Below are 27,660 nucleotides of genomic sequence, written 5' to 3'. Positions count from 1 at the left end.
TGTTTCTTTCATCATGTGTTTTGTATAAAGATGGCTCATTAATTGCAAACATTTTGAGAATGAACTTGCACTTCTTTGCACTTTACAAAATTTAGAGATGTTTATTTTTATTTATAGATTATTATACAGTGGTTTTACTGGTCCCACCCATTTGAGAACAAATTGGGATCTATGTGGCCTGTGACAGCCCTGATCTAGGGGGTGGAAACAAAAGGAATTGGTTGGCAGGAATAAAACTGTGAGCGAGCTGTGCAGAGAGATACAGATACAGTGCTGTTAATTCTGTCTTGTTGATGTCTACAGCCTTCTGCAGCAGAAGTCCAGCACTAATGCCTTCAGTACACAATCTCCCCCGGAGCTGCGTATTAGAGGTCGGTGTACGCGGGGCAGGCCAGCCTGCAGGTCTCGTGGAACCCACAGCAGATGTTGGCTGCACAGGGTTCGTTTTCCAAGGCTACAAGTGGTCATGGGCGGTCACGATGTAATACGGGGTCATGGTGCGCGCTGGGCAGCCTTCTGTTCATGTGCCGAAGCTCCCCGCATGAACACCGAACTGCTTCTTGGCAACAGTTTGTAAAGCAGAGCTGTTGTTCTTCTGCATGTTGAAAGGGAATATTTTACAGAGAACGTTTTTGATGAAATTTGATTGAAGAAATGAGTGTTGGGAGTGTTATGTGTTTTGGGAGCAGAGGCAAAAATGTCTGAAAGGTCGTGTGGTTGTGCTGCAAAAAGCAGAAGAAACAAGCAGTTTCTCCAAAAAAAAGATATAGATCTGTGCAAACCTGCAAAACTGTTCTCTTTATGTGTGTGATACAGATAGAGGAAGTGTCACGCTGTTTACCGTTACACAAATCATAAATGTTGTTCCAGTGATGATTCTGTTATGTCTAGTTTGTTTATTTCAACCCGTGCTGACATGTATGTCTCTCTCTTCTAGCTTTTATCACTTCACTTTTCATACAAGTTTAATAAAACAGATAGAAACTGTTAATTATTGAGCTTGATTAGTGCTGTAGGCAGATTTTGTTACGTTTGGACAGAACAAGGTGGTGCTGGGGGAAGTCTTTCTGCCAGACAATTCATATTCAGGGTAAAAGAAATCATGGTCTGGGTTAAAATAGCAACATTGAAGGCCAATTTTTCCCATGTGTGAAACGCATGAGCGATTTCCTTTGTGCTAAGTTATCCAGCTGATGGTGGTAACTTCACATTTAACTTACAAACATAAGTGTGGAATCAATCTTCTCATCTGACTCATCAGTAAGAGAGCAAATACATGCATTTCCCAAAATGTCAAACTCAGGAATCCGACATATATTCCATTTCAGATTTCCATACTATTACAAACTCAAATTTCTCGACTTTTTAGCAGATTTTTCAGACCATATTTGACATCTAGCTTTCTTTTCCCATTTGGAATCTTTTGCACACCAGGCTTTATCTTTTGGAAACAACAAGGAATGCAGTCTGTGGCCGTCCAGTGGGGAAAAAGTGTCCAGCCAGGGGTTTCCTGTAACCCGCACCCTGCAAAGATATCAGTTGTAAAAACCCAAATTTGGTGGCCACTGTTAATTACTGCATATTTTAATCAGTCTGACTTCTCAACTGTTAATATGCAGAGAAATACTGTAGAGTGTGTTTTAGCCCACACAGTGTACAAAAATCTATCATTATTTAAAACCACCTGTTCCCTCAACCACTGCTCAGAACTTTTGTAATTAAGAAAAATTAAAACTTCATTTAGGGCATCTGACATTACAGCAAAAATAAAAAAAGTGGTGCAGGACATTTTAAACGGTAAAAATACAGTGTGAGGTAAAACCTGTTTTTTCCTGATATGGCAGGGCTCCATTACGGCAATGCATCTTAGGAACTGCTCTAGCGTGAAAAGCGCAATGTAAATACAGATAATATATACATTTGTTAATTCATTAAGTCTATAAAACTTCTGTGTTGCACGTAAGAAAAATGCAACACTTTCAGTGGACTTTTTAATGCTTACTGTGCAACTGTCACCAGTGTTTTCTCATAGTTTTTCAAGTAGCCCCTGCAATGAGGATATCCTCATTAGTCCGGAGACATACAGGCGTGGAAGCAGCTCTGTGTAGGAGCGTGCGTTCAGTTGCACGCCATACTTCCTGCCTTTTTCTTGACAACATCAAACTCGCTCACTTCTCACTGTGGTAAACATTTTAGCAGTGCAGGCTGCCTGTTCCAAACACTCTACTTGTGAACTTTTACTTGAATTTGAAACTAACTGTGGATGATTCTTCCATGTTTTGTTCCTCTCAACAACAAAATTGTAACTTTGAACGTTTTTGCCGATAAGAGTGAGTCATCGTCTTGCTCCGACAATACCGATGCTGATCCCGGGTGGCTTGAACCCACAACTGACATGTACGAGTGTGTGTGACACTCATGTGCTGAGGGCTTTAAGACACAGCAGCGACTTTAGATGATAGGCCAACGAAAGAGCCGATAAACCTTCAATAAACAGCAGAGAGATGGGAGATGAGACGGAGCCAGAGAGGGAGAGAACAGAGACATGATACCCTTCTCGGCTGCTCTCCACTGGGATGATGGCAGCTCCTGCAGAGACGCCAAGCTGCCAACGAGTTTGTGTGTGTGTGTGTGTGTGTGTGTGTGTGTGTGTGTGTGTGTGTGTGTGTGTGCATACACAGGTCTCTGAGGGTGTAACAGATGGGGGATCTACTGTGATTCTGTGAGGTCACATTGGTGACGATATCAGTGAGATGTAACACGCGCACACGCGCAGAAAGACAACAGACTGCAGACACACACGCACTCTTCCTCACACACACACACACACACACACACACTCACTCATGCTGCAGTGGTGATGGATGAGGGATAATCAGAATGAAGAAACTGTTCAATAAAGTTGTTTTGTTTTGAATGTGCTCTGTCACCAGCTGCCAACTGTTTAATATGTTGGTGTGTGTGTGAGGAGCATCTGGCACTAAGGAGAATGTTTCCTGTTGTGAAAAAAAAAAAAAAAAAACAGGAAAAGGACGGAGGACAGTCTTGCAGCTCATCACATTCTGGATGTTAAAAGCAGAGCTACATAAATAGCTTGATGGAATCACACTTAAACATTTCATTCATCCTGTGTATTAGCAGCCAGATTGTGTTTGTCAGTGGTTTATATTTATATCCTCATCCATCATGTTAGGTTGTGCTATATTACTTATTATTTATGCCTTTGTGTTTACAGAGATTTAGATGTAGATGAATGTAATAGCAGAAATCCCACTATGCCTCGATTCTGTTTGTTTTTTATGTTGTTTATTTCTGTTTTTGGTAATCCATAAATCAATCCTAACTTAAAGCCTCCCTACACTAAAATGTGGATAGAGGCTAAAACATTTTTTGATTTTCATCACTTTACTTGGATTAGTGAGCTTCACTGTGCAGACGTTTTTTTGTGCAGAGGCTGTTTTCACATTTATCTGCTGAAGGAGGGAAGTTGCTCTGCGCTGACCTTAAACCTCAGTTTAAAAAGTCCAGACACGAGCACGAACTGGAAACCAGTCTGGAAGCCAATCGTGGTCAACTACACAACTAAGTTTGCAAAGTGGAAGCCTCCTTAGCACACACACTGAGGACGGACTCAGTGAAGAAGGAGACGTCTTGTGTAGTGATAGATCGATGTGGTGAACGCTCCCCCGGGTGAGTTTTGGGAAGGTGGTGAAGACGGTGCATCTTGCTGAAAACGGCAGTCACCGTCGTCTTTCCTAAATGATAACATGTTTCTCCCATCCAAAATGACAGTTAATTCAATCTAAAGCCTTTACTGGCTACCATTAAATATATCATATAATACACAGAATAACCCAGTGATTTTTTTATTTCAATAATAATAAAACAGTCATCTAAAACAACATTTTACTGGCTAAGATAACCAAGTATATTAGATTGTAATGTGCAAGGAATAATGGAATTACACATGAATTTTTAGACTAGATTTGTTTTGGCTGCCCTGCTCTCTAAATATCGCCACCAGCCATTGAAAAAAAATCAGTCTATGACTAATCTTGTGTCCAGCAGTTAAAACTTCTGAAAAACAAAATTCAAACTCAGACATTCAGGATTTTTACAATGAGGGAGAAAGGAGTGAGTGTGCCTCTAAGAACCTGTAAGTAGTTTAATGAACTTTGCCCTTCTGAATGTCCTAAAACATACCTGGACAGGAGCTTTAAAGGTAGACTCAGTAGGATTTTCCTAAATGCCCCCAAAAGATATCTGATTGTTGAGCCTTATTGCCAGGACATCGAATATTGACGTTCTGGGTTGGTAAAGCATCCTGAGCACAGTAAAATAATGAGACAGTGAGTAAACAGAGGCAGAGGGCTGCAGGGTGTCTGCAGATACAGAAACACCACACTCCTTTAGTGGGTCATAAGTGATGATTGAAATGGATTGTGTTTTAATGAGTCTCTGCAATGGGCGTTTTTTAGGACGAGGTTGCATATTATGCCTTTAAATTCTCTACAGAGATAAAAGCTGCTCAAAGTCCACAGTACATAATATGCTTTAATAATTTGCTAAATCACTAAATGTTGATGCTGTGATACTGAACAGAACACCTTTTAAATGAAAGCAAAGTATCCTTTTGTTTTGTTTTTTTATTTTTATTCCTGTGTGCTGGACTGAAAACTTTTAAGAGCCTCTCAGCAGACTGGCATATGAAGTAGGGGGGGAGAGGGAGTTGTCGGTGACATGCAAGAAAAATTATACTCCATGGAAGAACAAGCGCATGGGAGGGAGAAGGAGAAAGAGAGGTGTGAAATGTCTGGAAGCAGAAAAGAGCATCTTTGTTTCAAACATTAGTTTCAAGGCACTAGCCAACTCAGCAGGCGTATGCTTGTTCGTGTGTGAAGAAAATGACTGAAGAAATGTCTTTTTACGTTGTATGTGTGACTGATTGTGTGTGTGTGTGTGTGTGTGTGTGTGTGTGTGTGTGTGTGTGTGTGTGTGTGTGTGTGCACAAGATGCCTTTACAGAGAGCCAACACAGCAGGTGGATGTATACTTGTTATATTGTGGAATTTGTATGAGTATGATTGCATGTCATAGAAAGAGTGACTTTGAGTAAGTGTGTGTGTGTGTGTGTGTGTGTGTGTGTGTAGAGGTGGTGTAATGTCTTTGTTCTACAGCGAGCACAGACATTAGCAGACAGCACCAGATGGTGGGCTAAAATGAGACAACGGAAGAGGGGGAGGAGAAGATAGACAAGATCCTTCCATCATTTCATCATCATCCTTCTTCTGTTTCCTCTCAGTTAACACAAACAAGCTGGCATAAACCTTCACATCAAATCTTAAAAGACAAAAAAAAAGTTCTCACAAACTGGAGCTATATCACTGTTAAAAGTCTGCAAGAACACCATATAAAAATGCTGGAACTATGCATGATGTTTTTTTTTTGTTTTTTTTTATGAAACAACAACGTTAAACTCATACAAAAAAAATCTTGAGAAATGATGACCCCTTTGCAGCCCGTCCCATCTGCATCCTCACACTATCAACAGAAAAAGACTTCAAAATGGCACAACCTGCTTTTTTTTCCTGCTTTTGGCAGCGGTACAACGCTGTTCCTCAGTACTGAAGAAATCTCTTTCAGTTTTTGACAAATGATGGGAAATGGAGATGTGCAATTTTGTCCTTAGCACACAAAGACAAACTGAACATAGCAGAAAAATAACTACAAAAAATTTGAATACAAAATATTGGGCCTCATGCAAGAACAAGCACGAGTGATTTAAGAGAACTTGTTGCAAAAACAATTTACAAGTGGTCAAGACCTGTTGTAGGAGTAATGTGCAATCAGTCTGCTGGCTAGAGTTTCACTAATGATTGTATATTTCATTAGTTTGAAGACTTTTTAAGACAATTAGACTTCATAATTAAGTTGACATTATCCTGTTTGACTGCATTTCAAATTCTAATAAAACTGTAAATTTACACATAAAGCCTATCATCATTAATTTAATGATGTATTACCTATTGTCAGGTGTGTCAGGTGTATCTTCACATGCAGATTTATGCAGATCGCTGTTCAGGGAAACATCCTCCGCTGTAATCTCTGACCATGCAACATCACCTATTATGGCACTTACTCCGTCCTCTGTCTCCGTGATGAAGACTTTCCTTTGACCCCCTCCTACTGTTGCAATCAGAGATCATCTTTTTCATATTTTTCCCATATTTTGGCTTGAGCAGGTTCCTTAATTCCACCACTGACAATGACAACTAACAATTATTTTTATTGTTAATTTATCTGTCAGTTATTTTCTTGAATAATTGATACGTTTTTTAGTTTATAAAATGTCTGATGAATGTGCACTCAAATATACAAAGACGCATCATTTGCACATTTATCTGAAGTTGTGGTCATTGGCTGAATGTGATGTGGCACACTCACACAAGTTTGTGTGATTGCAGTTTAAGAGAAACAGACCTGGAAAGTATGTCAGTTAGTGAGGTGTGATAATACTACCAGGCTTATGCTTGATTTTAAGTTGTGAAAAGACAAACATGGTGTGAAATTAATTGCGTCTATGCGCTCCCTGTTTTGAATACTCCGTATTTGAACTGTTAACTGAAAATTGTACAACCTGAAAAAACTAACATAAGACCTTTAGGTGTGGTTAAGTTTTGGCAACAAAAACTAGAGTGTGATTGTGGTTAAAAGCAAATAATACTGCCTGTAAGTCAAAGTCAGACACACTATAAGTCCAACCTCCCTGTGAGATTTTGCTTTTGCTTCTAATAGAAGACATTCATTATCCACACAATCACAAAAGGCTGCTGTTTAAGAAAGCTATGATGTGAAACGTGTGCATGTGCACGTATGTCTGCAGACTAGCGCTCACCAAACAAGCATTCAAATAACCTGGGATGCTTGATAAACTGAGCTGTCTGGAATGTGAACACACATTTCTGACCTTTTCTGTCTACCGTCTCCTCCCACCTAGACTTTTACTTCATTCTAACTACGCCACAAAAGTTGAAGAAAGCTAACCGAGGAGCAAAATCCTCACCGCTAAAACATTTGGTAACGGATGACTCCCACTTTCCTCCCACAGTGTGCATGTGGGAGGATGGGTTTCAGGACACACTCAGGGGTGAATGAGTAACTGATAAAATGTGTTAATATGAGCTGTGTTGTTCTGTACGCCCAGGACACACTGCCTCTGCCTGCATGAGTGGTGTTTGTGCGTCACAGAACATCTTGCTTTTCATTTTGCTGCATACATCAACAGGTTGAAGTAACTACCAGGGGGTGGGCTATGTTGCACTAAAAAAATATTACAATATTTCAGGTTATTCTGCAATATTGGTTTAGAACTCACGATAGCTGTTGAGCTCTCCTCACAGGATTTTTGTCTCTCCTCATACTCAAGCCTGGTGCGTCTGTTTGAGGTGGTAAATTAGTTTGTTGTGTTGCCTCCTTTTGCTGTTGGTGTTCCTGCACTTCTTACATTTTACCGTGGTTTATTGTACATCTGATCTTTTGTAACCGAACCACTTCCACACTGAGGTCACTCCTCTACTGTGGAGCTGGTAAGGGCTGCAGCGTTGTTTCATTTAGAGATTTAACGTCCTGCCTAATTCCAGCATGTGATGCATAAGTTTCTCAGTAACAGGAGCAGTAATAGTAAAAATAATATGAACATATCATACCCACAACATGACACCTTTCACCACAGTTTCAATGTCTATATCTTGCCATTAGCTGGTGAATCTGGGTGCCTGCAGCCAATCACAGCCTATCTGAGGGTAACTGTATAAAGGCTGAGGAGCTGCACCTCTGGTCAGGACTTAGTCAACAGATCTTTTGTATAGTAACACTCAAAAGTTTGGACAAATCTTCTCATTCACTGTCTTTATTTTTATAAGAAAATATTCAGGTTATACCAACACTGTGCAAAACTGTCATTAAATAAAAAGATGGCTACTAAGAGCAAAAAACTTTTGCAAACTGGCAGGTCGACAGGTGCACAGGAGAATAATTTTGCAGTTACATTTTAGTCAGTCAATTAATTATTTGAAGTTATTATTCCCAGTTTGTTTTGTATCTTAAAAACTACTTTTAATTCTACACTGGGAGGCCCTGTAGGACAGAACTGTCATTTTTGTTACGTTTATTTCTTTGGTTTTTTTTTCTTTTTTTTTTTCTTGTGTTGATAGGGAGTTAGATTTTAGCACTGCAACTTTTCCTTTTGTCTCGTATATTTAGCACTGTCATTTTATTTCTACACAGGGCTTGTTTGTTCGTTATATTGGCCGGGACTCTCCCTGATTTTACTTTTAAGTGTCCACATCTAGTAACAGCAGACTGAAATACTGAACAAATTTGCTGATATTCTTTGTCTACTTTTATGTTATTCCCTTCTCCTCTAGAGCAACTTGGGATTGTAACACACACACTGTTATAGTTCCACACTACAGCACATGTAAAAATGTCTATCACGCTGTGCGTTCAGAGCTTCACTGTGAAGAACTGCAAATGCATTTGTTCTCAAAAGCTGTTATGACTGTGGAACAAACTCCATCAGCCCTTAATTAGACAGAGGTGAATTCTATTGGGGCGCGCTGTCAGTCAGGAAGAGAGGCTGAGGACAAGAGAGAGACACTGAGGGAGACGGCAGACACAGGGAAACGTCTGCTGATTGAAATACTCTTCGCAGTGTGAAAGACAACACTGACAATTTTTCCTCCTCACTCACAAATACAATAAACTCATTCAGTACATTCCACCAAAAGTGAATTGTAGCAGCAGCGTGAAAAAGTTTGTTTTAATATTTACTTTTCTGTTGTTTCCTTTTATCCTTGTATGTGTTTTAAATGTTCATTTGATTTCATTTGATTTGTATGTTAATTGAATTTATTTGCATGCAAGTTATGTTAATGTTGTTAATGAGCTTCTTGTGTATATTTTGAGTTAAGTAACAGATTAACGTTATTAAATTAGCTAAACTGTGATCATATCCTAAATTCACTGTTAGTTTTCATCAGTTAGGTTTTTCTTTTGTTTAGTTCTAAGTCTATTTAGTCGGATTTAAATAAACCCACACAGGATGTAAATATGTCAAAATTTATACCTTACACACTAAATGAAAATTCATCAACACGATCAACACAAACACAAAATGTATGTGCAAAACCAGAATAATCCACTTAAGAGTTTTAATTTCATTTGAATATGTGATTTTCCCAGAACATTAGCTGTTAGGCCTGTCAATCATCATAAAGCAGCTGCCTCAGGATTTAAAAAAAAAGGAAGAGAGGAGGAATTAGGAACACAGACTTTGTTAACAATATTTCTTGATCCAAAACTACTACTACTCTCTTTTTTCAGTTCCCATGGAGAGGCGTCAAGCTTTCCATTTCTCTCCATGTTGAAGGTGTGCAGGAAGCTCAGAGAGGAGCGATACTCTGCGTTTCTTGAGTCTGGACGGTGGCGTCTCCGGTGGTGAGTGGATTAAACTCTGTCTTCATCTGCTCTAACATCAGCTGCAAACACTAACACTAGTTTACTAGCTGCCGTAATGTTACCTCCAGCCAAACTTGTTAGATACCGCTGCATCACCTGTTCTGTGGGGTTTGAGGAGGAGGATGTGGGCTGATGCAGAATCAAAGTGGTTTAACTATGATGCATCTCTCTCTGGCTCGCTGTATCAGGTCTACACTGGGTTAGCTTAGCTCTTATCTTGTCTGTCTTCCACGATTGCGGTCCGGCTGGTCTGGCTGGCCGATCCGTCTCAAGGTCCGCTGCACTAATCGAGTTCCTGTGCTTCCTTTTCCCACCTTAACAAGTGTATTTCTGTCATCTATCCTGTATTTCACCATCTCACCAATATTTGCTGAGATGTAAGCTAGCTTTAGCCTCCATCTTTTAGCATTAATGTTATATCATGTACGCAGCTGTTAGCTAACCAACATAGATACGTTGGTTTTCAGTGTGATTCTCCAATCATCTCCCACAGGCTTCAGTAGAAGAAGCACCAAAGTCTGACACGAAGCAGAGCACCACAGCGTTGGTATATGATGTAATGAGCCTTCCCTCCTTTTCAGTTTGCAGGCCTTCATCTTCCTCAGTCTTAATATCATCCATCCACACACACACACACACACACACGCTCATCATCTACCTCGAATGATGTATTCAAGCTGAGCTAAGCGTGTCTATGAGAAACTGCAGCTTACCCATGTAATTTATCAGTTTTCACACTAAACTGCAATAAAGAGTCAAACCATCCATTTTTCATACTCAGTCTTCATTTCAGCGCGATGAGGCTGGAGCCTCATCAGTCTGCATTTCGAGCGATACATCTTTTACACATCTTTCCGCCACATCTGTTCTATTTTGCCCAGATATAATTTGCATCCTCATTCATTTAAATTCAGCAACAACAATTCTCACATTTAAAGAGTGTACTGGGATATTCCCGACACCTCCTTACCAACAGCATCAGCTGTGAACACTGCAATAAAGAAAGCCCTGAAAGGTCCTCCTGACACGCTGCTTTGGATCTCTGGATATCTGCACGAGGAGCGATAAACTAAAATTCATGATCGCGTGGAATAAGTGAAAAGAATACAGATCAGCTCAAATTCAATCTGACATCGTTGTGATTATTTCAGCAAAAAAATGTCCTGATACTGATGAGGCTTCATGACTTTCTCACGAATAAACAAGAGCAACCCTGTCTGTGCATTTAGGCCAACTGCATTTGTATTGAATGCCACTTTAATCCACATTAAATCGATAAATGGATAAATAAATATATAAGTTAATATACCCATGAAATAAATAAATATGAACATAAAATATCCTGAAAAAAATTAATGAGGCAATATATCAAATACATCAGGGAGTTAACATAGTTAAATAAATAAATAGGTTTTTTACTTAAAGGGCATGTTTTGCAAAGGACTAGTATCATTTATTTCATGGGACTTTTATTCCATAAAGCAATATGTCTTTATTTGAGGGGAATTTTACTTTACAATGGCTCATTTGTTTCCCAGCTCTTTAAGGTTTGTGGTTATTTCACAGATTCAGACACAGAGCAGGAAACAAAGCTGAAAAAACACTGAAATAAATGTTGCATTATGAAATAAAAGCCCTCTGAAATAAATAAAAATAGTCCTTTCAAAAACATGCCTTTTAAATAAAAACATATTCATTCATTGAACTGCAGTGACTCATTTATATATTTATATTTACATTTACTTGGATATTTGTTGCATCATTTAATTGAGGATTTACCTTATAGCATTATCTATTTATATGTTAGTTAGTTTTTTTGTTTTTTTTATTTAATATGAACTAAAATTCTATATGTTTGCTGTGCATCTGCAGTCAAATAGATTTTTTCTTGTTTCATTTCTGTCTATTTGTGAGTCTTACAGTTAGTGTTTGCATTGACTTACTCAAAAAAGTTTTTTTCTTGTCCATGAAGAAATTAATAACTCCATAAATACAGGAAAGAAAAACTAAAGGCCTCATCATATCTTATCGTGACTAAGCTAAATATCACTGTCCTTTTAAAACTGTCCTTTTTTTAAAAAATATACTTGAACAGGAAGAATCAGCCTTTGAAGTTGGTCTGAGCGTATAAAATTCATTTCAGTGCACGCGCACACACACACACACACACACACACACACACACACACACACACAATAACCGGCACACAGCCATAAACAGCAGCCTCGTCCTTGAATCGTTGCTTTAAGCAGCCCTCCAGATAGACTGCAACAATTAAGAGAACAAAACTTTACCTGTGGGAGACATTTCTGCGCATAGTTTTTTTTAAGCAGAAGGACAATGCTCATTTATTTTCTTGCCGCAGACGAGTAAGTGCGTCTGAACATGTGCATGAATAATACTGTGCCTGAGGGACATCGGTTTCCTGACTGTGTGAGTGATATTTTGGTATTGTACCCACGTGGTCAAGTCATACAGCAACTGACTCAAAGTTAAACTTTTGTGCTGAAGTTTGTCAAAGATGTGTTTTTCGAAGAAATTGAAAAGTGAATCAACAAGTCAATGGGAATTTATGGGGATTATCTGGCAGAATATGCTGGAAATTATAACACGCATGTCTGGCACCTGCATAAGTGTTTTTTCCTTGATGAGTGATTTGCTGTGTTTGTATCCTACTTTGTTTACAAAAGTCTCATGTATTTCCCCAGTTTACAACAACAGTCTATCTGAGAAGCTCTAAAACATAATTAAAAATTGATTACAAAGCAGAGGTTGAGCAGTATGGTGGTAAAGAAGTATGTGAGGAACACTGTGACAAGTGGAGGTATTCAATAACACTTGGTCAGCACACAAAGACGACTGTCATGGAGTTCAGACATGTGCACACACACAAACTATGGACGAGATACAACACTCATAAATGACCCTTAATGTTAACACATGTACACACTCCAACACACTGCTCCTTTTCCCGTCCGGAGAAACAGAATTTCCTACGGGGCTCAGGGTCGCAAGTGTGTGTGTGCGTGTGTGTGTGTGTGTGTGTGTGTGTGTGTGTGTGTGTGTGTGTGTGTGTGTGTGTGTGTGTGTGTGTGTGTGTGTGTGTGTGTGTGTGACTTCCTGGCAGCCGTTGAGGAAACATCAGTCGATAAGAGCGGAAAGAGACACAAAGGGAAAAGAGACACAAAAGGCAACATAAAAAGAATAAAATACAGTGGGAGTTGGGAAAAAAATGAACCAGAGACATGATGGGTGGAGAGGAGACAAAAGCAAATTGGGCCAAATAAAAAAACGGTGGTCTCATAATAAGAAAGTGAGCCTGTTTGTCTGAGCGCAGATGTATGTGAGAGGAAGTGACAAATCAAAGTCGTAGACTGTGTGTGTGAGATTTCTTTGAGCTCTGTTTAACTCCATCAAAACTCTCCATCACTTGCTCTGATGGTCATTATTTTTCTGACTGCTTGGCTCCTAAGTAACTCCCAAAAAAGCACAGTCTGTTACTATGACAATGTGCGACCATATCATGCCACTAGCTGCAGCACAACTACATATTAAACAGTTCTTAAAAAGGCGATCATTATTATTATTATATTATTGCTCTTTGTGTTTGAAAACATAATATAAAATGTAAATATCGTTGATTATTGCAAGAAACACCACTGCTTTCCAGGACAAAGGATGCCAAAAGAGTGACAGATTTAATGTACAAGTGTGAAAGCAGACAGGAGAGAAGAAAATAGCATGAAAAATGAATTGTTGTGTTTAAAGGGATAGTTCAAATTTTCAACCTGGCCAGTAGTGCTATTAGTAATAAGACAGTTTTGGTATGAGTTGCTGAGTTTTGGAGGTATCGGCTGTGGAGACATCTGGTGCTACTAGTTGTGTACTTGTGGTGCGACTGTTCACGACAATGTCTGTGGATCATCTTGAGGTCATGATTTCTGGAAACTGACACCGGCACTGAAATTTTCAAACATATTCTTTTGGTGCTTTGAGCAGCACAAGCCAAGTGTCATTTAGTCCTGATACACGGGACAGAAGGCGGACTTCTCTACGGCTGGTTTCTCCAAAACTCTGCAACTCACAACAAAACAATCTAAATTGATAAATAGTGCTAAACATATTAGGAGATTCTGGGGTGAACTGTCCCTTTAAGAGCAGACAGCGACAGGTTAAGAGACTGTCAGGAGAACATGAAGAGAAATATAATTAACATCAATGCGTGCACAGTAGATGATCATGCCAAGTCAGAATGAAGGAAGAAGCACGGAAAAATAGAACAGAGATGAATAAAATAAGTGTTTTATTAATCAAAACAGTGTTGAAATTCAGCAGAAACAGAGGCAGGGAAAGACTGGCACAAAATACTATCAGTATAAAGTTTTACAATGGGCTCATTTGATTCAATCAGAATGTTGTTCTATAAAACATGTCATTACATGGTCTGTAGTAAGTAGTGAACATCACTGGACAGGGAGGTGTTTCATCTTTCAGATCATTAAGAAAAAAACTGATGATGTTTGGTGTTAATGCCTTTAATAAACAGCCTTCCTATAGGCTGCTGAGCTGTGCATCATCCAGGCAAGCCTGTTGATTGGACCAAAAATCGCAGAATTAGAGGAAATTTGAAACAAAAACTGGCGATGTAGTCGTGTGTCCGCCTGTCTTTGAGGCTGCCTTGTTTAAAAAAAACTGAGTAACAAACCATTATTCTTAGAACTGACCCGACAACCAATCAGAAAATCTTGTTACACTGGCTGACAACGCAGAATGGTGATTGGTTCTTACCATCTCTCGGGGCAGGAACATGTCCTCCTGCCGCAGAACCACGAGACACACACTCTCTCCCTGCCGCGTGCTACGGAGCATACACACCAACTCTTCTTGGCCCACGCCTGTGATATCCACACCGTTCACCTGAACACACACACAAAAACAAAACGCCACCGTTATCAGCATACGTCACCTGTCCTCGCCATCCTTTCAATGCCTCACATCTTTTGTAGTCTAATAAAATGCGTTACACAAGAACGTTTCTATTCTAATATTCAATTTCTTTGACTGATATTGCAATTGCAATATAATTTACAATAGTAGACATTTTAATATATTATTCTCATTTTAATTGAAAAACACATTAAAATGATCATGGTGTGTTGATTTTTTCAGGGATCTGCACTAAACAAAGATGTTTTCTGAAGTCTAGAGAATGATGTGTTGGACAGTACATCTCTGCAGCACCGCAATATTTTTTTGAAGGTATTTTTTGACACACATTTTGCCTTTAAGAAATATTGTGCATCCTGTGATTTGAAAATTGCAGTAGACCGTATTGTGATTTTGATAAAATTTCAATTGATTGTTCAGCCGTGGACAAACACAGAACACGTGGTGTGAAAAGGCCTTAACTGTGGTGCAGCAATAAGCTGCATGATGTGTTTGGTACCAATGTATTCTTAAAGTCGTCCAGTTTTATACGATATCTTTAATTTAGCTTTAAAACTAACCTGCTACAGCTTATGAAAGACAGATAGATGTAACAGTCACACACACAACCAAGGCCAAACAAGACCCCTCCAGGCTTGCGCCTCACAGAGATAATAACCATCAGCTGCCCTGTACCTCCAGTATGCGGTCTCCAGACTGCAGGCGTCCATCTTTGACAGCGGCTCCACGTGGCAGAATGTTCTTGACGAGAATGGGACCGGGACCGTGGACTGAAGAATCTCTGGTTACGACTGTAAAACCGAGGCCCTCTGAACCTAAACACACACATGCAAACGCACACAAAGAAATGTGAAGAGAGAGAAAAGTTACAATATGTGAGCATAAGTAACACTCCGAGGTTTATCTCGACACACAAACATCCTGGAGGGCTGTTTACTCGCTGCATCTATATTCGTCTTCAACAGAGTAAAAATCTCATATGCACACACACACACACACACACACACACACACACACACACACACACACACAGACACCTGAAACTACTTCTGAGAACTTCAACACAGTGTTGTTGACTCAGCTCCTGACTATATACTGTAAGTGTGATAATTTAAAGCCTTCATAAAGCGTGTGTGTGTCACTTTAAACCCTTTAGCTGTAGCTGCTGCTACAGTATCTGCAGGTGTGAAGGTTTTTAAAAGCGGGTTCAGGTGCGGGGCAGAGAGGAGGAAAAGAAGACGAGGAGGAGTCGAGGAAAAGGTAAAAGAGGAATGAGTGTAACACAGCGGAAACAGAGAGTGAATGTTCTGGAAAAGAGAAGTGATGAAGATTAAAATAGTAATCAGTGGAAAAACACGTGCAGACACAAGAGTGCGTGAAAGCGCTAATAAACACGCATGCATGAACAAAAAAGAAGACCACACACAGACAGAGGGACTAGTTGTGTGTTTTATAGACTTCATTTAGTCTGGTCTCTTTAGCAGTGCCAAGTCAGCAGTTTGGTCCAGTATGAATTCATATCAGCAGAAATGAACAGATCAATAAAGACTTAATAGACCCTGAAGAGAGGGAATCAGGAAGATGGAGAGAGGAAGGGTGAGAGGAAGGAGAGTCAGCCAGGGAACACAGAAAGGAAGCTTTATAAAAATAAGCAATGCTGGGCCAACAGCAGGAGAAATAAAGCAGGTCAATTATGTACATTCAGAAAATGGAAAGAAATAAAGAGAGTTAATAATGTACACTAGGAACATTACATTACAGAGAAAAGTGGAAAAATATGTAGATAAAACTAACAGATGAGAAACCAGAGTGCTGATCTGATACACACACACACACACACACACACACACACACACACACACACACACACACACACACACACACACACACACACACACACACACAAAACATGTCAGTTTACAGTTTTAACATTATTTACACTGTTTTTCCAGGAAGGAGGGACAGATATGCAAGTTTTGCATGATGGGATAAATTAGGACAGGGGTTCCCAAACTTTTTCAAGCCAAGGACCCCCACAAGAGAAGTACATGAGACACCAGACACCCAATCTTTTTTTTTTTATTATCACGGTTTAGGCTTTTTGCTTTAGTTTTGATAGTGACAGCTGAAGAGCTTACAGGCGGGAGTTGAACCAGCAGCCGCCGCAGAGGACGGATAGCCTCAGTACATGGGGGGCAGGCTCTAGCAGCTGAGCTACGAGGGCGCCCCGCAGACCCCAAATCTGAGAGTATTTTGTCTTAAGAAATCTCCTTTGAGTATTTTCAAGTTTTATTTTTAGGTTTGAAGATAAAAGAAAGATAAAAACATTTAAAAATAATCCAAATTGGTTTTAAAGGAGCAATTGCATGTGCAAAAATGAGCACTGCAAACTAATTACAGCGAGTTGAAGCCATAGGTTAAAATTGTATTTAATATAAATTCTACAGTCAAACCTCAAGGACCACTGCTGGAAAGTTTTGCAGAAATGAGGATAATTCTGATCCCATAAATGTGTCTTTCACACTAAAAGAGCTTGAATGTGCTACGTTGTTGTGGTTCATGTTTATGAATCATCCCAACATGTCAGTGATTGTGAAATGGAAAAGCTCACTGCATGTTTCATGTTGTCCCAAAGCCTTTATAACTAAAATGCAGTGCAGTTATTAAATGCAGTAAAGTATCTGATTTATCTGTCAGTCCTTGCAGCAAGTTAATTCAGTAAATAAGTCAGTTAATATGAAAATAAAGCATTATGGGCCTTTTAATGTTCATTCATTTTATCTGATCAATAACATTGAAAGTGACCCCCAGGTAAGGCAGTCAAAGTGAGTGTCACTGATCTACAGGTAATCCACATGGCTGCACTACAGTCACCACGTGGAAAACGTATATATGAATATGAATATCTTTGAACAGAGAGAATTTAAAAGACAAACTGCACAAGACCAAATCCACTCATCAGTAAAGCACAGAATTTACAGAAGAGCTCTCCTCACCTTTCATTAGATCGATTCTCAGTCTTCGTCCTCCTTTCTTATTGGTCACCAGGGTGGCGAGGGCGGGGCTTTTCTTCAGGAGGGGGCTCTCACTTCTCCCCTTGGGTGTCTGAGTGGAGCACTGAAACACATCAAAAGATAAGGCTATAACAGAAGTTTATCAATCTTCTATTGAGAGATTTATCTGCTGGTTTCACAGCCTCACTATAAAAGACAGAAAGAGTCTGAAAAGCAAAGCTCCTTCCTTAAGTTCCTCCAAAAAGCAACAATCTGGACGTTCTTACTAGTGATTTTTTTTTTCCTGTTACCGTTGAGGTGTTGTTGTTTTACCTGCCTGTAAATCTAACCACCAAAAAATCTTTAATTCTCTCTGCAATCTGTCAACTGAATGCTCTACAGTTTGTTTTTTATTTGATCTTTTTACTGTGCTTTAGCAACCGTGTTTTAGAAAGTGTTTTTTTTATTGTATAACAAGCTGCCGTAACAACCAGCCCCTGCTGTACTGAATTGAACTGAAGATGTTCACAGCAGCTTAACATTTTAAACACCATATTTTCATATTGTTATTGTTGGTATTATGTGGAGATTATTGACAAACATGTATCAGTATAAATTCAATAATATGATGTGTGAAAATGATCCAAACACACTATTAAAAGTGAAAATGAAGGATCCAAAGCCATCAATGCTGAATTATTTAACTATGAACTAGGAACCACCAGATTTCACGTCACTATCTGCATTACAGAATCAAAGATAAACAGTTGGTTTTTTTTATTTCTATTAAAAAAAAGACGATAATCAGCTGTTGCTAGAGTGTGGAAAGACTGATAACTGCATGGGAAATCATGACATCTGATACCTTTAAATAAGTTTAAATTTCAGTTTATGAGCAGCTCCAAGTTGTTGGAAGGATGTTTTGCAGAAAGCAGTTATCAGGTGGGTGAAGGGCACTGACGGTACGCAGACAGAACGCAGAACGTTCTTCATGTTGCAATGAACGTGATAAACTAGGAGAAACTGAATGTTTATGTCTTCTTGTTTCCTATATTCAATGTCACATTTTCTTTTGTCTCCATTTTTTATGTCCAGTCAGGAAGTGTTGCAGTGTCTGAACTGTTAACTTTTAAAAAGTGTTCCTGCAGCTACTTTATTTTGTTTGTCAGCGAGATTTAGAAACTCTCACAAAGTTCTCAAAGTCGAGATGTCTCTGAAGTTGACTTGCAGCAGAACAACTTACAGCAGCTTCCATGGTGGCAGCGTCCTCTGCCAATCGCGTGGCTGGACTCTCAGAGGGTTTAAACACGGGTTTGGCTTTGACAGGTGGAGGTTCTTTGGTCTTGGCGGTTCGGGGGCTGCTGTCCGGACCGGCACTGTTGCCAAACAGCTGACCGATCAGGCTCTTCTCGTAGCGCTCCCTGTTGGAGGAGGGAACTACTTCCAAACGTACGACGGGGGAACGCATCGCCTGACGGAACACTTCCTGAGCTCTGGGAGGGTGAGAGGTAGAGAGAGGGAGAGAAGAAGAGACAGACAGAGAGGTGAGTGATCAGTGCAGATGAAAAAAAGGGAAGAGTAGACACAAAGTTTTATGGATTGAGTTTTAAGTAAAGTACTTGCACTACATGTGCCACACATTCACCATTAAAACTAATCATGCCATTAATCACCATTACACACTGTGTGTAGTTATCAATCTCTGAGAAGCAAAGGCAGCATCAAAGGACATATAACTCAATTAGGAGAAAAATATTAATATAAGATGCATGGTATAAATCTAATTACAAATGACAAATGAAAAGAGTTCCAGTTAATTACTAATTATTATAAATGTGGCATAAGTTTTTCAAAAGTTGGAATACACCGTAGCATTTCTTAGGATGATACATCTTTACTAAACTGATTTTAAATGATAGTCAAATCTAAGACTGATGACTATTGCTGTAACTAATTACTTTTGAAATTAATGGAACTGATTATTTAGTCTGTAATTTAATTGTAAAAAGGTAAGGGAGGTTACATCAAGTTTATTTGCTGCATACACAGTTACACACAGTACAACCTACAGGGAAATGAGTTCTCTGTGCCAAGTACTAGTGAGCAGCCACTGTGCCACAGAACCAGAGGAGCATGTCCACTTCTGAGCCACGTTCTCCAGTCAAAGGCTCTGACAGGAGTAACTGGACTAATCTGCATGTTTCTGATGGTGGAGGAAACCTGAACGCCCAGATTAAACTCTACACAGAAAGACCCCACCCCTGCAGGGATCTGGACCCAGGACCGCGGACAGACGCTAACATTTTTAAGCCCTCACCCCGCGGCCCACAAAGCCCCTAAATCTGGTGGCATTTTTGTTCACCACAAAAATAAACATATGTAATTTAACACAACAACGCAACACAGCAGTTGTCCACTCTTCCCATGAATTATGATGTGACGTTTCCTGAAGAAACTGTTCCAATAAAAAACAAGCTAGACTTCTCAATTTTTAAAAAAAGAACTAAACCATTAAACTATTTTGATTATCGATTAATTGTTGAAGTATTTTTTTCATGCAAAAATTTCGGAAAATGCTGTTTTTAGCCTCTTAAATATGGAGATTTCCGGCTGTTCTCTCTTTATTACCATATTAAACTTCCGGTTCTAGATGAAACATGACAATTAATTTTACTTTTTAATATATTTTGCTATGTGATTATCACTAATAAATAAGCTACTTTGTACAGGGGCAAGTAAAAATTGACTTTTTGTTATTAAAACACGCAGCATAAGTTCCCACAACTATTTCTGTACGAACAAAATTACTTTATTTATATAAAATAAAGCATGCCAGAGTCATCTAAGCTGCATCTATTTCTGGCATTTCACTGTGTCTGCTGCTGTTTATTTATCTTCATAAACTGAAGGCAGGACGGAGCAGCAGATGCAACACAGAAGCATGACACCTGTACAGTGGCCCATTATAATCTCATGATCTATAAAAGAGACAATTTTGCAGAGAATTAGTTTATATCACATTATACTAAGTAAGTTAGAGGGACCGTTGTGTCAGAGGCGATCGGTGCACGCCATCATTCACCTCAGATAACCGACAGAGAAAATCCAGTTTATTTCAATTTGATTGGATTACACTCCTATTATTTCCCGTCTAGATTATTATTAGATGTATAATGATCATAATGTTTCTGTAACTAGAGACTATCTTTAGAGAGTCATTTATGAAGAATATACAAATTTGAATACATTAGATATGCAATGATAATATTTTAAAATTCTACATTAATATAAGAGGAAGACTTGAGGACAAAACTGGTGATAAAATGTGATTGAAGGCAAGTTTTTCTTCTTAATAAATCAATCAATGAGCTGCTTTTCTAAATGAAGGCTTCCAAGTACATGTACTTGTATGTCTTATCATACTTCATCAATTTACAAATATAATACTGTATGCTAGGTGTTTAGGAGGTGAAGATAAGAGAATGTAATTTAATGCACTAAACTCCCTGAGCAGGTAACAAATGAAGTGATAAAGGGCCGGTTTCACAGACAAGACTTAAAGCTAGTCCCTGACAAAAATGCCTTTTAATGTCGTCTTAACTGAAGGCGACTTTTAATTAAACAGTCTCAGATTTAGCCTGTTCTGGATTAAAGTAAGCCAACTGCAAAAGGGAGGATCAGAGCTACTCCAGGACCGAACCGAAGCTTAAATTATTCCTTCAAAGAGGCAGGTTTAACGTCTACTTAGTGCCGTTTGTGAGGGAGCGTGGACTATTGTGAAAATCTAAATCAGGTGTGCCAGAACTAAAACTTAATGCTGGGCAGTGGGCCAAAAGCAAACACCTGCTGTAATGTGTTGTTAAGATGCAAAACGGCACAATGATCCCATGCTGCTGACTGACTTCCTGCACACAGTGTTTCACTGCCTTCCTGCTCAGATTCAGAATTAATTTATTATTAGGGATCCTATGATGACATGCTGCAAAAGACCATAAGCTTGGATCAAACTCCAGCCAATGTGATAAGGACTATGGCCTTAGTGCTATAAATAATCATTATATAGAATTTTCTAAAATTAATTTTAACTTCTTTTTAGCTTGAAACCTCTGGCAGCCAGGACAGCCAGAGGAGTCTGGTTTTACTTTCATTAACTGGATTGTTTGACACAATCTGTTTTAAAATATTTTTTCACACTTGCTTAAGTTTTGTGAATAAATTATTTTTGTCTCTGTCGTTGTTTCATCTCAAGATTCACACCAGTCATGGTGTTCTGTATTCCATTCCAGGTTTTTGTGAAGACCATTAGTTACACAGCAGGACTGAACGATTTTGAAAAACTATCTAATTGCGATTATTTGGACTGATATTGCAATTGCCATATGATTTGCGATAATAGAGGTAATGATCATTTTTACATCATTATTGTTATGTTGATTGAAAAACAAGTTAAAATGACTAAAGTGTGATTTTATTTGGCAGGAATTTGTACTAAATGAGGATGTTTTCTTAAATCTGTAGAATCTCATGTGAAGGACAGGATGTCTCTGCCTCACCACATTCATTCATTTAAATGTTTTTGATACACACTTTGCCTTTAACAAATATTGCACCTCCTGTGATTTGAAAATTGCAGAAAGCTACATTGAGATTTCGATAAAATTTCGATTAATTGTGCAGCCCTACACCACAGTCTCGTTCATGAAAGCTCCTGGATGAATCTAATCTCTGTCTCTGAAATTTGCCCTACATGGTGAAAACTATTAATTCACAGGTAAAACGTACTGAATGACCGAGTTGTGTGCACACAGTATAAAAAAAACTGTACCTCTTATATCTGCCAGCATTCACAGAGTACAGAGCGACTGATTCATATTATTCTGTGTGTAAACCCAGAGGACAACTTCTGTGAATGATGCACTAAGTAAGAATTGTTTCTACATGTGAACGTGTGTGTTTGGAGATGGTGGCCATCGCTTCTCCGCTCTGCTAATTTGCATATTGAAACCGCTGAACATACTAAGCAAGTGCTTGAGTCACACCTTGCTGAATGACACTTGTAGTGATTTTCATTGTATTAAGACCACAATACAGGAACAATGAAACTAGATGTGAGAGCTGTGTGTGTTGAAGTGTGTACTGGGACCATTGTGCACAGATGATATCATTATTGTTCCTGATTGGACAACGTGTGCAGCCACATTTGTGTAAAAGAGATATTCTAATTAAGCAGGCTACCTCAATACAGCTGCCAAGCTGGGACAATGGAGGGGTGTAGTGTGTGTGTGTGTGTGTGTGTGTGTGTGTGTGTGTGTGTGTGTGTGTGTGTGTGTGTGTGTGTGTGTGTGTGTGTGTGTGTGCACTCACAGAGAGCAGTGGACTTTCAGTGGCCTACTTACACATATTTCACTGGACCAAGCTACACATCTCAATACACCTGCCATGACAGAACAATACTGGCAAGAGTGTGTGTGTGTGTGTGTGTGTGTGTGTGTGTGTGTGTGTGTGTGTGTGTGTGTGTGTGTGTGTGTGTGTAAGATCACACTCAAACCTGTCAGTGTTAAGAAATGGTTTCTACACAGGATTAAAGACTAGCTTGTTTTATTCACATTGACATTTTTCTGCATTTGTTCAGATGCTTATGAACATATGTTTTAAGATGAGTGTGTGCCAGTAAAAAAAACTGTAAAAACTCTGTGCGTGTGTGTGTGTGTGTGCATATTGGTGTTTGTGTGTGAGCACACACGGGACTGTGCACAAGTCTTTGAACAATAGGTGCAAACCCCCTCTGGTGATAATCCATTTACCTACAGTACAGCATAAAATACCTCACATATAATCTTATTACCACACTGAACGCTGGACAAGGACTATTGTGTCGACTGTATGGACGCTGTAATGTGCTGTAATCATTAGAACATCCACATCAGTCCTTGTAATCTGTGGCAATCGTTTTTACAGGTGTGTCTTTTGTCATTTTAATGCTCTGTAATCACGTTAAATCCTCAAATACTCTCATGTTAATGTACTTCTTCAAGCGGAGATACAGTAAGAAAACTGTACTGAGAAACACGCAGACACATAAAGGCTCGAACAGACACACATGAATGAATTTGGAAACGACGCTCAACAAACAGCTGCCAAGTGTGTCTTCTGCTGTTCTCTGTGATGGCAGAGCAACAGTGATATGAGTCCTCTGACAATGGAGAGAGAAACAAGACACACAGAAGCAAAAACAACAAAAGACCGTCCAGACCTGACTTCAAGTGCTGTTAGACATGAAATAAATCTACTCATATATACAACGAAGATTTCTTTTATTTACACTTTGCTATTAATGTTTACATCCCACACTATCACAAGTAGATGCATGTATCATTCTGCACGGGGGATTTGGTTGGTGGGTTTAATTTGATAAAAATAATGATTTGGCGCTGAATTTAGTATTGTTTTGGCACTTTGAGGACCACGAGGAGAGCGCCATTCGAGAGAGGGCGGACATCTCTCAGCAAGTCACAACGAAAAAGTGCTAAAGGTGAGAATAAATGTGTATATATAAGAACAAATACATTCATTTTATTGGAAAAGCAGCACCTTGCTGCACCATGTTGTAATATGATACATTAGAAATACTGTAGATGCAGCCAGATTTATTTTGCTCTCTAATATGTCTCTAAAATGGGACATGCTTTTGCAGCTATTAACATGTTTTATACCCGACACACACAAACAGTGTTACACTCACTGGCTAAACGTCTTGTCCATGAGGTCGGTGTTGTTGATCTTGACGATGCACTCCTCCTCTTGGAACAAACCCTCCTTTTTTGAGCGACTCTCCTCCTCCACTCCACGGATAGAAAGACCAAGAGACCTGAGCAACGAGGGACAGGGAGATTAAGGGATGTTCCCGTCACTGCACTGCATGCACGCTTTCTTAGAATGACTTTCAGTGTGTGTCCCAGAGGACCTGTGTGTCTGATGGGATGGTCCACAGAGACCATCCATATGGTTTAGTCAAACAAGTCTATGTCAGATCACCCCCCCCGATTTCTATCAGTGCTCATATGATTCACCTTTAACTGATAAAACCCACCCTGGGAGCAAAGTGGTCACATTAACAGACAACAAGACAGAGAGGCTGAGTAACACAAGCACACACTGAAACAAGATATAATGATGAACTGTCATAATTAACTTAATAATTAATAATACAGTTTCAAATTTTAATTATAGTAATAACCTTAGGTTTTTAAGCTTCAGTCAATAGTTTTTACATTTTTTATGTTAGTGTGTCTTTTTCTCAATTCTACTTTTATTTATCAGCTTCTTTATGTTATCATTGTCATTTTCTTGCAAAATTTTTCATTTTGGTTCAGGCTGCACAATTAATCACAATATTATTAAAATCCCAATATGGCGGAGTTCAAACAGAACCCTGTAATCTTTTGATAACGGAAAAATGTGTGATAAAACACCATTATAAAATATAAAAAGTACTGTAGTGCTGCAGATTTCTGCAAATCTCGTTCTCCAAATGTTTGTTTAGTCCAGATCCCAAAAATATTACATCATCATGATTTGATTTTATTTCATTGAAAACAAAAATTATGATACAAAAATGATTATTCCCACTAATTGTATCACATATGAGAATAGTAATTTCCGTCAAAATAAAGACATATTGTGCAGCCCTATTTATTGTTTGTATTAGTTTCTTGTCCGTGTTGTTTAAACTCTGATTTGTGAAGTGCCTTGAGCTTCATGAAAGGTGCTATATCAATAAAACTGACTTGAGCTGAGTTTGAGAAACTTACAGTAAATACATCAACTTAACTTAGCAGCAGTCTCCCACGTCCTGCATTATAAATCATCGACCCAGGATCCCAATGCAACATTAACTTACCAAAGAAATCAATAGTTTGACAGAAAAAAATAATTTAAAAAAGATTTTATGGATTTAAAAATGATTTTATTGCTCCTCCAGACTCTATGATCAGAACTGTGTCCATAGCAACCGTCTGTTCTTCACAGCAAGACTTGCAGATTCAAGTATTTAACAAAGGCATGTAATAAAATCACGTTTAATCTGTGCTTAACACGTGATAAAGGACCAGATAAAGAGCCTTTGAAATTTACAGACAGTTGGTAAAATGGGAGAAACGAGTAAACATGTCAGTACCATCAGTCACAGCTCAACACAGCAGAGGTGATGACACTGACACACAAAAGATTTCAGCTGCAAAAAGATAAAACTAGGTTACGAGGTGAAAGGGATGATGGTGAATGGCGGGAAGGGATGGAAGCGGTGTTCAGGAAAGGACAGCAAAAAAAGAAAGAGTGAGAAAAGAGAGCAGAGACGGAGAGAGAGAGAGAGGAATTTAAGGAGGAGATTGGCAGGGTCAGGTGAGTCATGAGAACAGCCATAAAAACTCATCCTGCTTTCCTTTAGGAAATCCCCGTCCACTGTCTGACTGTCACACACCCAAAGAAAAACTTTTCTTCCTTTTCTTTTTTTCCATTGTGTGCATATGTGTGTGTGTGTGTGTGTGTGTGTGTGTGTGTGTGTGTGTGTGTGTGTGTGTGTGTGTGTGTGTGTGTGTGTGTGGTTGCAATGTTTGTGTACTGTCGTGCCAGGGTCCAAAATTCCTCACAACTGCAGAACAGGATTATGAGAATATAACTCTAGGATGTTCTGTGGCTGGTAAATAAGACCTTTCGGGGTTAAGGGGCAGAATTCGGTCTCACACAGATGGGCATCTGTTGTTGTGCATGGATTTCTGTGTGTGTGTGCGTGTGTGTGTGTATAGATCTCACCGTCCACTGAGTGATGAGCAGTAAGGGACCACATGGATTCCCAGGGGACTGTCCTCTCCCATGATCTCCACTGTTCTTGTTAAGCTATACACACACACACACACACACACACACACACACATTAAATTAAACACACAGACACACATACACACCACAAACACCAAAACAGTGGGAAGAAAACAAGATGTGTAATATTAGTATAATGAAATGCAATAGAGGCACCGGTTCTGTCACACTTCAGTAGAGGGCAGCTTTGACTTGGTCAACTAAAACAACGGTTCTACAAAGTGTTCCCAAGCCCATGTAGTATCATCCGTCATACAGTCATGTGTTTCACAAAGCGGTGAACCTCACATCATCAACGCTTGTGCACTGCTGACTGTTTCAAGGACGCCCTTTTCATACCCAATCAAGTTGCTGGCATATATTCACAAAAATCAATGAAGTTGATCAGGTAAAACATTAAATATATTACCACAAATGAATGGGTGATTTATATTTGACACAGCTTCCTCACTTTTTTGGGAACCAGAGTTGCTCTGCAAAAGAAAATAGCTGCAAATGTTGGACAAGGGGAGTGAGAGAAATAGGCCTACTGTATACTTCAAAAATGTTGTACTGCTCTGTTGTAATTTATGGAAAGTGTTGATCCCAGGATGAAGAAAAAATCAACAGGCAAATCTGAGGCACACTGAAGCATTTTAATTGTAGCTACAGCACTGTGAAGTTTTCAAAAAAAATGTTGCACTTGACTGTCATGAGTTTATATCTACTTTCAAGGCTTCCTGTTTGCTTGAGATACACTTTGCGTAACAATTAACCAGCCAGACAAACAAATCTGTGACACAAGATTTACATTAACTAGAAAACAACCAATATGGACTTAAAGAAGAAGAAAACATACAGGGACAATAACACAGAGAAAGACAAAAAAAAGCACAATATCAGAATTTGAGATAAGGTCTCTCACACAAAAAAAGCTGTGCTGATAAACTTGGTCATGTGATGCCTACTGTGTGGTTGAGCTCATTACCGTCATCACCACAAATTTTATTTTGAAGGGTCAGTCTCATGCTGAGATCTGCACATTGTGTGTAATATGTCATATGTTGCCTTATCACCATGGAAAGAAAAAGTCCACACTGTCACAGCCCTACGCACAAACACATACAAACACAAACAGACACTCGAAGAAGAAAATAAAAACAGTCTTCAAAGTGTGTGTCTCTGAGGAAAAGTTTGAAAGGCGCCATCCTAGACTCCTAGACATCACTTTCCATGGATGCATTCACTGCGCTAAAAATAGGCCTACTTTTTTGTAAAGGACTTAATCCATGGCTGTGAACCCAACCCTTAGAGAAGGGAACGCCAACACTCTATTCACTCTATTC

At 39.1% G+C, this 27,660-nt stretch overlaps 1 protein-coding gene across 1 annotated transcript in view; it reads right to left on the bottom strand.

The window, feature by feature from the left end:
* LOC146323346 (partitioning defective 3 homolog B-like) overlaps positions 1-27,660 on the bottom strand; it is a 311,888-nt gene that overhangs the window by 192,845 nt on the left and 91,383 nt on the right. Inside the window, exons 6-11 of the mRNA XM_084725533.1 lie at positions 26,270-26,353; positions 24,201-24,326; positions 18,702-18,951; positions 17,462-17,570; positions 15,141-15,280; positions 14,307-14,435 (exon numbers count right to left, since the gene is read on the bottom strand). Coding sequence (XP_084581659.1) covers positions 14,307-14,435; positions 15,141-15,280; positions 17,462-17,570; positions 18,702-18,951; positions 24,201-24,326; positions 26,270-26,353 — 838 coding nt within the window. The remainder of the gene's footprint in view (positions 1-14,306; positions 14,436-15,140; positions 15,281-17,461; positions 17,571-18,701; positions 18,952-24,200; positions 24,327-26,269; positions 26,354-27,660) is intronic.

Source organism: Lutjanus erythropterus, chromosome 8 (genome assembly GCF_056507025.1).
Source record: "Lutjanus erythropterus isolate fLutEry1 chromosome 8, fLutEry1.hap2, whole genome shotgun sequence".
In the NCBI taxonomy this organism is placed as follows: Eukaryota; Metazoa; Chordata; class Actinopteri; order Lutjaniformes; family Lutjanidae; genus Lutjanus; species Lutjanus erythropterus.
The sequence above is the reverse complement of the archived record's forward strand: the minus strand, read 5'-3'. Positions and strand labels throughout refer to the sequence as shown.